Source organism: Prionailurus bengalensis, chromosome A1 (assembly GCF_016509475.1).
Source record: "Prionailurus bengalensis isolate Pbe53 chromosome A1, Fcat_Pben_1.1_paternal_pri, whole genome shotgun sequence".
Lineage (NCBI taxonomy): Eukaryota > Metazoa > Chordata > Mammalia > Carnivora > Felidae > Prionailurus > Prionailurus bengalensis.
The window spans coordinates 156705492-156719104 of NC_057343.1; the positions used below are offsets into that span (position 1 = coordinate 156705492).

A 13613-nucleotide genomic window follows, 5' to 3' on the forward strand; every position below is an offset into this window, starting at 1 on the left:
TTTACAAAAGGACTCTGTGATGACTTAAAGCCAAACATACCTATGAATTAAGACACGGAATAAAAGATTGAAGCTGAGAATAATTAATGAAATGAAAAACTAACTATTGCTCTGGTTTATAGGAGACAAGGATAAAAATGCATTACAGAGTTTTTATTTTCTGATAAAAAGAGCCTATTAATTTATTAACAGAAACAATTCTATCCAAATTTAGCTAAGACAAACTTATGTTATGGATCTTTATACTGGAGGAGTTAACATCTTGTCTATAAGCCCACTTCACAGGCATTGTAGTATATATATTACTATTTGTTTAAATGTGCTTCCTATTTAGCCTACCACCTTTTTGAGGCTAGGGATCATGTGCTCTAACCTGTTTTCCCAGTACATACAGAGTGGGATGTTCAAATGAAAAAACGAATTAGTATCTTGAATAGTTTTCTAAACCATTTTTTGTTTTGAGTACATAATATTCAATCCCAAGAAATAATTTCTATAGAGTCAAACTTATGTGGTCCAGGTGGCTTTACTGTGATCTAAATCTATTCACTGAAACAGCGGTGAAAACCAGTAACAAAAAAAGATGAGAGAGAGAAATGACATCTGTATAGGTGCTAAAAGTCCCCAACTCTAAAAATTAAGATCACATCAACTTAGAACAATATCACTGTTTCGCTGGGCACAAAAAGTTTTACACTCATAGTGTCATCATTTCAGAGCCATGAGAACAGGAAAAATGATAGCTGTTCCTACTTTGTCTTCTTTATTGACATAGGAACCTGATAATCAGGATACCAAGGATAGGCCCTGGCTATGTACGTGGCCTTAGAAGGTAGCATTCTACTGTATCCTATTCTGAACTAAGCCAAATAAATTGGAGTTATGCCTTGATTCATCATTTTATAATCCTTTTCATGTTTTTGCCTACTGCTATATCCTCTTTATTTCTCAGGACAGGATTCCATTTCTAAACCTCTAGCCAATAATGCCTGAAGCTTTAACCCTTGCCTTGTTTATCCTCTTCCCAGTGCTGCATCCTGTTTTGTTTTGTTTTGTTTTGTTTTCCTTTTCCTTCCCTATAATGCATGACGTGGGGCTATGGTTGGGGAGAAGTGGTACTCTTAGAACCAGTGACTACATTTTATTTACTGATTTACTACCCAATGCCTTGTCTGTTCTCTGCAACCAGATTATACCTCCTATTTTTAAACCTGAGTTCACCATGCTCTATCGATGCTTACCTAGTGAGGTTCACCTCCAAAGCCAATCTCTCCAGCTGAATTAGCTCTTCCTGAACCCATCCTAAACTCTAGTAGTGAGACCTTTGCCCAGATCTGGCTTCTATCTTTATTCTCTTAAGCTGTATCCCAACATGGATCTGGATCTAGTATGCTTTTGAGTCTGAGTCTACCTGGCTCCCAAGTTAATCTGAGTACATTACTTAATCAGGATTGAAATGCAACTTCTAAGACAGAAGTTAAATGGTTTCGATTGCAAAGTTTTTGTCCTGTAAGAGTGCTTTTCAATTTGTGGTATCAAATTAGAGGTGTCACTGTGGTTGGGAATCTTATTTGGGTGAGTGCTCACACTAAGTGATTATCATAATGTTGTAAGTATAATAAAAACAGCCTCTTTATTAACTGAAATTTGTTTTTTCTATGATCTCCCTTATAAAAGGTTTATAATAGTCAATCATGCTCTCATACCTGCAATAAGATGCAAAATCTCTCATTATGATCTTTCATAACACCAATGGAAAAAGTAATATATCAATTTCTCTGGGTTTTCCATAACATGTTATTGTACTAATTTTTAAAACATATTTATTTATTTATTTTGAGAGAGAGAGAGAGAGAGAGAGCGAGTGAGCGAGAGCTCACCAGTGGGGGGAGGCAGAGAGAGAGGAAGAGAGAGAATCCCAAGCAGGCTCCATGTTGTCAGAGCAGAGCTCGATGTGAGGCTCGATCCCATGAAATGTTGAGATTATGACTTGAACCAAAATCAAGAGCTGGATGCTTAACCAAGCCACTTAACGCTTAACTGAGCCATTCAGGCACCTCTACTGTGCTCATTTTACCTGTGGTTTCCTGGCATTCTTTGTTGAATCAACAGATACAGTGCCCATTCTCATAGCTGCACAGTCAAAGGGCAATAAGACCTGGATGCAGCACATTTATGTGGATAGTGAAAAGCCTCATCAAAAGGTAATTCTATTATAGTAATGTGGATCTTTTATTCTACAAAAATATTCTTATGAAAGATTAGTGAGGGGCCCTTGGGTGGCTCACACGGTTAAGCGTTCAACCTTGGCTCAGGTCATGACCTAACAGTTCGTGAGATCGAGCCCTGCATTGGGATCTGTGCTGCCAGCTTAGAGTCTGGAGCCTACTTTGGATTCTGTCTCCCTCTCTCTCTCTGCTCCTTCCCTGCTTGTGCATGTTCTCTCTCTCTCAAAAATAAATAAATAAACATTAACAAAAGATGAGTTAAAATTTTCTCCATTTCAGCCTTTTGAACAACCTGATCTTGGTGTAAATGAGGGATATAAACATGAAGAAGCACATAGGTCCTTAATGGAAATAATCACAAGTAACATACTTAACGGTGAAACAATGAATGTTTTTTCCTTAAGACCAGGAACAAAAAGATGTCTTTTGTAAGTGTGATCTAAGTGTAAGTACTTCTTTCTATTCATCATTGTACTGGACAGATCAAATAGGAAATTAAAAAAAAAAAAAGGAGAAAGAAGAAAAGCAAAGTATCTTGATTAGTAAAGAAGTAAAATTACTTTCATTCAATATTATATGATGTTGAATATAGAAAATCACACACACACACACACACACACACACACACACACACACACTGGAACAAATAAATGAGTGTGGCAAAGCTGTAGGATACAAGACCAGTCCACAAAAATTGTATTTTTACACCAAGAGTCAACAATCTGAAAGTGAAATTAAGAAATAATTTCAGTTATAACAGCATCAAAAAGAACAAAATACTGAAAAATAAATTTAACAAAAGAAGTGTAAGACTTGTATACTGGAAGCAATAAAACATTTTGAAAAAAGATCTAAATAAATGGAAAGAAAGCCTATGTTCATGGAATGGAAGACATTATTAAGATGGCACTACTCCCCAAATTGATTTGGCAATTTAGTTCCAATAAAAATCCAGTCCCCTTTCTTGCAGAAATTTATCCTGAACACATATGGATATGCAAGAGACCTAGAACAGCCAAAACATTCTTCAAAAAGAACAAAGTTGGAGAATCTACACTTCTCAACTTCAAAACTCACTACAAAGCTATGGTAATCAAGTCACTGTGGTGCTGGTCTAAGAAGTGACACATATATCAATGAAATGGAACTGAGACTCTAGAAGCTAACTCTTATATATTTATAGTCAAAGGTGCTAAGACACATCAAAGGGGCAAGAACAGTCTTTTCAACAAATGGTGCTGAGACAACTGAATATCCACATTTAAAAGAATTATGTTGTACCACATTTCACATGATGTGCAAAAATGAAATCAAGTGACAAAAACAGAAACCAGATAAATTCAACTTCATCAAATCCAAAAATTTCTGTACTTCAAAGGACATAATCAAGAAAGTGAAAAGATAACCCAACGAATGGGAGAAAGTATTTGCAAATCATTTATCTGATAAGGGGCTTGTATCAGAATTTATACAGAACTCTTACAACTCAACAATACAATGACAAAACAAAAAATGGACAAAAAATTTAAATAGACATTACTTTAAAGAAAATACAAAAATGGCCAATAAGCATATGAAAAGATGTTTAAAATCATTAGTCATTAGAGAAATGCAAATAAAAACCATAATGAGATACTGGTTCACCCCCACTAGAGTGGCAAAAATAAAAAAGACAAACAATAACAAGTATTGGTGAGGTTGTAGAGAAACTGGAACTCTCATATATTGCTGGTGGGACTGAAAATGTGGGGAATGCTGGTTAATGGGTATTGAGTTTCCTTTGTGATGATAAAAATGTTCTAAAATTAGACAGTACTGATGTTTGTACAATTCTGTGAATATACTAACAACGAATGAATTGTATACTTTAAAAGATGAATTTTATGGCATATGAATTATATCTTAAGAAAGCTTAATAAATCTTAATTATATCATTTTAATTTTTTTAAGTTAATAAAATGGAAATAAGCAAAGGTAAGCCAATTATGAAGCAAAAGGCAATATTACACTCATGATTGGGGATGAAATGCAAAGTTTCCAAGACTTCGTCCATACATTGCTACACAACATTACACGGACGTAGTTATAACTTAGTTCCTTCTTTGATTAAGAAGACTATACTTTGAAGAGTGAGTCAAGAGAAGCAATCTTTTCAATCAGCCTAAGGGATGAGGAGTAGAGAGAAGACTACACGAGACTAACATTGGGAACAAAAGGGTAATACTGTCTGATGTGAAAGAATTGATTAGGCAGAATTCCCAAATTAGTCAATATTCCAACAGAGGTTTCAAAGAATGATTAAGTTTAATTAGTAAAAGAGTTATTGCTAATGCTCACACTGAATGTATAGGTCAGTTAACTTTGCACGTTGAGGATATTTAAGACTACTCATGTTATTGTAATACATATTGTTTCCAAACATGGGGAGGGGTGGTGGAACAAGAGCAGTTGTTCTAGAGAACCTGGGCAAGACAAGATTCGGAGATAAAAGATAAAAACAAAACTGATTAGTAAAACAAAACTAAAGTTTTCATTTGTGAAACATATAAATACTACAGAAAAATGGGGAGTTAAGTGAGAAGACTTGTGAAAAATCTAGTAAGGAGGGAAATTCTTTCACTTGGGAAGGGGAAATGGCATTAGCAAAAATGTGAATGAACATATCCTGTGGGCATCTAGACTGGTACTCAACTAACACTGCTTTAATTCCTAAAAACCAGGAATTTTACAGGAGAGCACACAAAAGGGATTTGACCCAAGTTATCATAATTTGTAGGTGTCAGAACTAGGATTCAAGCTCAGGTCATCTTTTTTTTTTTTAATTTTTAAAATGTTTTTATTTATTTTTGACACAGAGTATGAGCAGGGGAGGGGCAGAGAGAGGGGGAGACACAGAATTCGAAGCAGGCTCCAGGCTCAGAGCTGTCAGCACAGAGCCTGACGCAGGGCTCGAACTCACGGACTGTGAGATCACGACCTGAGCTCAAGTCGGACACCCAACCAACTGAGCCACCCAGGTGCCCCAAACTCTTCTGAGTGTTGTGTTCTCCTACTACCCTGGGCTTGGAGGCCAGAGGTGGAGGTGTAGTGAGATGGAGCAATGGCAATAAGGAAATTAAGACTAGAACTGAAAGTTTGTACTAGGAAAAATACAGTTGGAAAGAAACAATCAGATTATACAGAGGGTCTTAGAGTTATAGAGAGGAGACATGATGCAGCAGATAATTGGACCCAGTGTGATTCTGGAAGGGCAGGGTAAAAGGGGTGTTTGAATAATATGATCTATGGCATGGTATATAGCACGAAATAAAGAGTAAAGACAGCCAGTAGGAAATGGGTAGAAGAATACAGTGGTATAGTTGTGAAATGATGAAATTAACAGTAGGCACAGAGAAGAAAAGACATGATTAATATTTCAAAGGAAAATAACTGCCAAAATGTGTTGGCTGGTTAGATATGGGACAAAAGGAGAGAAGTTAACATAAAAATGAACAAACTGAGTCATTCTTTCAAACAGTGGTCCTCCTAATACTTATTAAAAATTATTTGAGTAAAAGTTAAAAAAAAATCAAATCCCAGTACACAGGTACTCCTGTGGAGTTTATTAACAAGTCACATCTGTATATATAACTCTCTCCTTTTTGTTTTATTTTAATTTTTTTAATGCTTATTTTTGAGAGAGAGAAAGACACAGTGTGAATGGGGGAGGAGGGAGGGAGGGGAAAAGAGAGAGAGACAGAGAGACAGAGAAAGAGAATCTGAAGCAGGCTACAGGCTCTGGGCTGTCAACACAGAGCCAAACATGGGGCTCAAACCCACAAACTGTGTGATCATGACCTGAGCTGAAGTTGGATGCACAACCGACTGAGCCACCCAGGAGCCCCTCTCCTTTCCTTTTTTAAAACGCTGACTTGATTTGACTTGAAATGACTCAATCATTTATCATTAACCACAATTATTATTTTTTAAATTAACAACAATTATTAATGGCCCAGTATGTGCAAACATTTCCCCCCAAATACCTACATATCTGCATAATCATTGTTTATTATTCTTTCTCTGTTGTGCTTGAATTCCTTTTACATACACTTTGATATGCTTCTGTAGGTGTGTATGGGCCAAGGATATACTATAACCTTTGTTTTCTCATTCAGTTTTCTGGATCCAGTATCACTAAGCCATGGAGAATCTGTTTCCTTAACATTTTGAATGTGTGCTTCTTCTTTACCACTCCCACCACTTCTTTACGGGTAAAGCCCATTCTTTGGATCTCACTTGTATTCTTGCAACTAACTCCTACAATTGCTGTTACCAACAATCAGTCAAAAGATAGTATCCACACTATATGCAAGGCATAAAATAAAACTGAACAGAGAAGACAAAAATAACATAACCTCTGGTTCTTCTCTCTTACGAGCCTACAGAATAAAGAAACTAAACTGTCTTCCTATAAGATTAAGTAAAAAAATTAAGATAGCATTCCACACAACAAGTTGTAATCATTCCATACATTAACATGCCGTTTGCATCATGGAGGCAACCAAATCAGAAATTAAAACGATATTACAAATGGCAACTTATTTTCACTGAATTTTAAACCAGGTTTGTAAGAAGTGGCTTTGGCCTGAATTATTTTGATTCTATCATGGCTCGATTTTTCTTTGCTTTACCCCTTACTTTTTCTACCTCGCCTCAATTCTTGATTCCCAGTAGTCCAACTTTTAGCTATTCCCACTGAGCACATCACTACCAATATCTATATACTAGTACACAGATATACTCCCAACATCTAATTTACTTTGTTCTTTCTAGACAAAATGTAGATGATGCTTCTTTAAGGTCATAGTTAGCTGATGTCACTGAAGGTACAAAATGAATACTTTTAGTCCCATTCCATTTTCTCTTCAGCACCAATCCAAATCGTGCTGCAGGCAATTTTAAAGATTGACTCAGAGTGGACTGAGCTTGGGTGTCCTCACACAGCTAAGTCCAAAAACTAGTCCTCTATCAGCTGCTGAAGGTCAGCTTAGGCTGCCTGAAGGCTAGGGAGCCCAGCATGGAACAATGGCAGGGAAATAGCGTTCCCTTCAGTCCTTAATTCACATGCAAGTGAGGTGCCAATCAAGTGCTGACAAGCATGGAGAAACCAAAATCAAAAGTGGGTAGAGATACACTTTCAAAAGGAGCAGTTTTCACACATTTTAAGTGATGTTTTTAGTGGTAGTTGTGAACATATCACTAATAATATGGAGAAAGAAAAAAAGTCATAAGAAAAATAACAATTTTATATCAGTTAAGATGATTCAATAAACTAATGAAATATAATGGTTAAAATTATTTAATGTGTTTTATAAAAAAATATCAACACTCTCACTTTGATTAAAGAAAGAAATCTGAATGCAAATTGATTTATTGAGCACTGCAAACATGGAAGGTAAGGTGAGCTGAGACTGGAAACTGGGCATTGACAAGGAAAGCTAACCTATTTCCAAATAAAAGAAAACTTTAAGGTTGCTTGATTTTGTCAAACTCTCAGCTAGAAAGAAACACAAGAGCAAAGCACTTTGAAATGACCAACAATGTAAGCAATGGAATCACTTCATCAAAGTGGGTAGTGAAAGAGATGATAAAAAGCTTAAAACTGTGTTGTTTTTTCATGACAGTTTCCAACAAATGAGCTTGAATTTTTAACAACTAATATAAGGCAAAAGTAGATACCTTTCTGAATGGATTTGGTAAATGCATTCTAGTTATGACTACTCATTCTATCATGTATAAAACAGAATTTCTAAAAACAGCAATTTAAAACTTCGTAAATGATGGTTTAATTACTTGAACTCTATATATTGGTGCTATTTTAAATACACAGAAAAGATAACATAGGGCAGATATATTACTTTAAAAAATTCATCACCAATTCATAAAATAAATAGTTCTTCTCTTTTGTCTTTAATGAGTGAATGCTGGAATTGCTTCTAGAACTGTCTTATCAATATCTATTTTTGCAAGAATCACAGAAAGTTTAGAGAGTAAGTTTGAGTTGTTACCATATGGTGGTTATAAATGCAGTGAAAAAGGTATTTTTAATATTACTTTTCTCATTATTTTAGTAAACTGTATGCTGTTTTTATGACGTTAGATCTGATCAAGTTCCAAGATTTATTACTAGAAAATGAGCATTGCTTTTGAAAATAAATCTTTTAATTATAATGTATGCTTCAGGAGAAACTCAAAACTTTAAGATGTGACATAATCATAAATGTTCTCAGTTTTCAAAAACAACAATTTGCAAAATATGAAAGTTCTACAAATATTTTGTGCTCTAAACATAAAAGTCATTTATTTTCAGATATCTATTAGCAGCACATTTAATTTTAAACAATTATACACAATTTTAGCTTAATTTAAAGGCAATATACATTTTAAAATATGCAATATGAAAATGGTAGAAAAACTCCATGCATTCCAACATAATGGTACAAACTAGGACTGTTCTAAAAACAAGGGGTTGGGGGGGGGTGGAAGAGAGACACAAAAGTTGAAAGAGAAAGAAGGGATGGTGTAGACAGAGCCTGTTAACAAGAGTAAAATTTTATGACAATTCAAAAAAAAGTTAAACTTTACTGAAATCCTAAAGATTTAATGTCCGATGTGTATAAGGTACTACTGAGACAGAATTCTAAAACAAAATTTAACATTTTCACAATTCACTGTCTTGTAAAGTTAATATTAAAATTCTGAATCCATATAAAATAATTTGATATATTACTAATGTTGAAAAATCTCAAGAGAATAAATATTTGTGAACATTTTAAACACCATGATTTTCCTGCTAAGAATACCAGGGAGAATACGAAAGAATATTATTCAGCTTTCAGCAAAAAGCAAAGGTTTAAAAATATTTCAATATTTTCTGTTTGTTTAACAACGCTGTCTTTTAAAAATCCTTTTGAAGTTAAGTAGAAACATAATGGCCTTAAATATATTAATCAAGCTTTGTCAAAAATTTATGTAAAACTCATCAGTGGTTTTCGCTGTTGTTATTTGCTTAGAAGAATCTATATTATTAGGTCAGAAACCACTTTTTGTTCAGTTGCCACCATGTGTACGCCCCTATTACAACCCCCTTTCAAAGTTACTTCACAAAAAGTAGCAAATGTTATGCAGTTGAGATGATCACCATTAATATTTTAAAACCTAAACAAGGTACATTACATTAAATAGACTTCTCAGTCCTGGTGTTGCCTGACAGATATGTGATGTGCCAGTGGTTATATTATATTCCTCCTCCCATGCATGCACCTCCTGCAGAGATAGCAGACTACAGAAGCTGACCCTCACTGAGACCATCTTGTCTCTCTGACAAAGCTCCTTTTTAACTTCTTACTTACTGGTTACTTCCTGTGATGGAGAAAAACTTTAGCTCAGCTTGTGATAATTTCACAGGCCCTGAGGACCCTGACCCTAATAGCCTCAAGGTCAGAAGTCAAGTCTTGTTCTGAAACATCTGTGTGCTTTATATTAAACTGGAACAAAAGTGGAGAAATATCCACCAGTGTGTGACAAGAAGGATAGGCAAAATAGGACGGACACACTGGTCATCTGTTACTCTGGCATCTTAAGTTCATTTGGAGAACTGTCTAATATTCACTTAAATTCCAAATTTGATGTATAAACGGTTTTTTTTTTTAAACTGTCTTAAAGCAATAAATGGGAATTTATGTTTTACATTAATCTGGAATTTGGTTAGTCTTGCAGGCTTCCAGATATATTTTAAGTTACTTTAAAAGCCAATGAAATTTCACGTTTTAAGTAATTTAATGGCTTACAAAGAAAACCTAGGGTGTATATATATATATACACACACACACACACACACACACATATATATATATATATATATATATGGTATATGCATACGTGTGTGTGTGTCTATATAGATCTCTATCTGTAGGGTCTAGAGACAACTATTGGAAAGACAACATCATCATAGTTTTATGTTAACAAACTAACCTAAAATATCCATTATATATTAAAATAAACACAGCAGAATTAAAAGTACTTGAAAATAATTTCTAAAAAGTGAAATCTATTTAATAAATAAAAGATTTAACTTATTTATTGATCTTAAGAAAGCATAAGCATTTGAGAATTTAGGTCGGCTAAAGTATTCCCAGGTGTCACCACCAGTTTTATATCTAAATCAGGTGGGTAAGCAATAAGGTTTGAGGAGGATAAAAAGGCCACAAAAGTATATTTAATTTCCACAACATACAGAAAAACACACCAAAGTGTAGGAACATAAAAGTTAGACAACCAATGCTGTGTCTGCCTTGGATGTCCACATTAGACTATTTGGATTTAAAATTATCACATGCACTGTTATCAAATTAATCATTTTATTACAGGAGCACTTGTACCTCTCCGTAACCTAAGGTTTATGGACATGGAGGCACAAATTCTTCACTAGAGCCTTTTTGGTATTAAATATATCCCCTTAACCATTCATACTGGCACATGGTGTGGTACTTATAACATTGCAAATAATACAAAATTTTTGAATCTTGATAATTTTTCCTATAATGTACACAATCTTAACTCCAAGAATGAGATTACTTTGAAATGTACAGATTTTTATGGCCAAACCATGAATTTCACTTAGTAGATTAATGGAATCTTTCTGATAGTTTTAATACTAACTCTATGAATTCTTATCAAGTATCAAGTACTAAGTTGTAGAGATTAAAGATAAACAAAATATTCTCAAATATTCAATAGGTCTCTTTATATTTTTAACAGTTTACACATAAAATAAGCTTTAATTGTGTACACATAAAACATGAAACATAAGTATCATAAGAGGTATGAAAATGGTCTATAATATAAAAATTAAGAAGTAACATGGGAATAAGGAATAGGCAAAAAGCCTTCTGGTTAGTACTGAAATGCTCTGCCACAATAAAATAAGTAAGCATACTCTTTTTAAACATTATAAAATTACTACTCAAAATACTTTGTTTTCATCCTTTATAAAGTAATTTAAAGTAATGATATCAATTAGAAGTGAGTGGGGGGGATAAGACTGTGAAGAGTTTGGGAATTAAAAACAGAGTTAAATGTGCACTCACCAGTTCAACAAAAGCAAGTCCTCCATAACTGTGAGCAACAAAAAACACATTCTCAGCTGCAGACTGGGCTATGAAATGGTCCCAAACATAGACTGCATGTTCTTCAGGAGAACCATTTTCCTATAAAGAAAACAAATGTCATATATTATGTACTGTATATAATTATTATCGTAGTAATAAAAAATTAAATTATATGCTTGCTTACATAGCCCAAGAAATAAGATGGTTATAGCTCATTGAGAATAATATCAACTCAAAAGAACTACCACTGAAAATTCAAATTAGAGGATAAAATATTAGTAATTACTGCTAAGCTTAATTGCTACCATAATCTTCAGAAACAAAATATTTAAAATAACCACATTTTGAGGGGAAATTACATTCTGGATATACCTGAGATATTAAGATATACATTAGAGTTGAATAGCAGAAAGTTACAGTGGTCTTACAATAGAAGGGTGTTAACTAAAAAATTCAGTTATATTTCTACATTTATATCTGAAAATATTTCTGCTATACATAAATCTAATTTTTTTAATTTATAAACTTTTAAGTATTTCTGTAAGCAGAAAATTACTAACAAGTATTCTCTATTTAAATTATTTAAAAATAGTCTTTTTTATAAAAGTGCTTTCCATACATATTTTATTTCTAGAACTGGGAGAAATATAAACATATAAACCCAGAGACTTGTATATTTCTCCTAACTTGCTAAACCCTAGTATATGCATATTGCTATAATTCCAAAAGTTCTATAATAATTTCATTTTGTTGTATTTATTTTGATAGTTGATACATGTTGCAATTAAAGTTTAACTTGGATAATGTGAAAAAAGAAAAAAAAACCAAAGAGCTAAATAACACTGATCAAAATACAAACTGATAAAAACTAAGGCAGATAATGAAAATGTTTTGTACAAATAGTTGTTTGAAGCTTTAACACCAAAGAGTAATTCCCTAAAACTGTCCTGATATTAGGCAATGAAAACAATTTATTTACATTTTCCAGCTTAGAAATTTTATAATATCTTATTAAGGTCCACAATATGATTTCCCGTGCCACCTAGAAGCTATTGTTCCCTGATGTCTATCTGTGACCTAAATTTCTCTTCAAAGTTCCAAACCCATATATGCAAGTGCTTGTTGGTCTTTTCCTTATGGATGTCCCACAGATACTTCAAATTCAACCAATTCAACACTGCATGTGACATTCCATCTACAAACCTATGTCACGGTCTTTGCTCCCCACCTCCAGTCAAAATCTGAGCATCTTTTATCTCTCTCTGGCTCAAACTCCACATATATATTCAATCATTAAAATCCCATTGATTTTCTCTCCAACTGTATCCTAAATGCATCCACTTCTCTCTTTTCTCATTTCCTCTGGCTTAGCTCAAACCACCATCATTTCACAAGTGGATGACTGCAATGGTCTTCAGTCCATTTTTACTACTTTTACTATTGCCTATTTAAATGCTCTAATCTGCAGTAAGAACAACCTTTTAAAAATGCAAATATGAGAATGTTGCCATGTTACTCACCCCCTGTTTATTGGACACTTTAAAACTGATTCATTGCCCTCAGGATCAAATTCAAACTCTGTGCGACACTGAAGGCCTTTCATAATCTGCTTCTGTCTTCAACTGCATCTCTTACAATTGCTCTGCAATATAAGGTGACCAAAAGACCCCCTTTTCCCTCAGTGAGAGACCATATAGAACATTGTCTGTGTTCCAATTTCAGGGGAACAACTTCCTAATTGTAGCAAACTTTGTTTTCTCTGGGCTATATCCTTCATTTGGAAAGTAACTCCTGAGCTCTGCCCTCATTTCACCCACCATCTTCACCTGCATAATTTCTACTTGTTTTTCAAAATCAAACAAGACATCACCTTCTATCAAAAGTCTTCCCTATCACTCCCAAGGCTAGGTAATGTCTTACAATGATATCTTGTGCATGGTGCTATTATTGCATTGAATAATTTGCATTGTAATTGCTTATTAGATTATCAAAGTCTTGAGGCCAATAGCTACGTCTTGTTCATCGAATCTTAGTGTAATAAATAAATAATGAAAATACAACACATAGCTTCACAATGATTGCTTACAATCTTCAGTCATATACTAAAATACAAATATAGTTTCAAAGATATTTACTGGTAATATGCATATTAAATTATCCACACTTAATGTATATAAAATAAATAAAAGAATAATAATTGGAAATAAATCTATGTAGGGCATTTTTGGCTTTAATA

The 13613-nt window shown here is 33.9% G+C and overlaps 1 protein-coding gene across 8 annotated transcripts in view; it reads right to left on the reverse strand.

Moving 5' to 3' along the window:
- FAM172A (family with sequence similarity 172 member A) overlaps positions 1-13613 on the reverse strand; it is a 429997-nt gene that overhangs the window by 185133 nt on the left and 231251 nt on the right. For all 8 annotated transcript variants that reach the window (XM_043593742.1, XM_043593724.1, XM_043593699.1 and 5 more), the window contains one exon: positions 11357-11476. In XM_043593742.1, coding sequence (XP_043449677.1) covers positions 11357-11476 — 120 coding nt within the window. The remainder of the gene's footprint in view (positions 1-11356; positions 11477-13613) is intronic.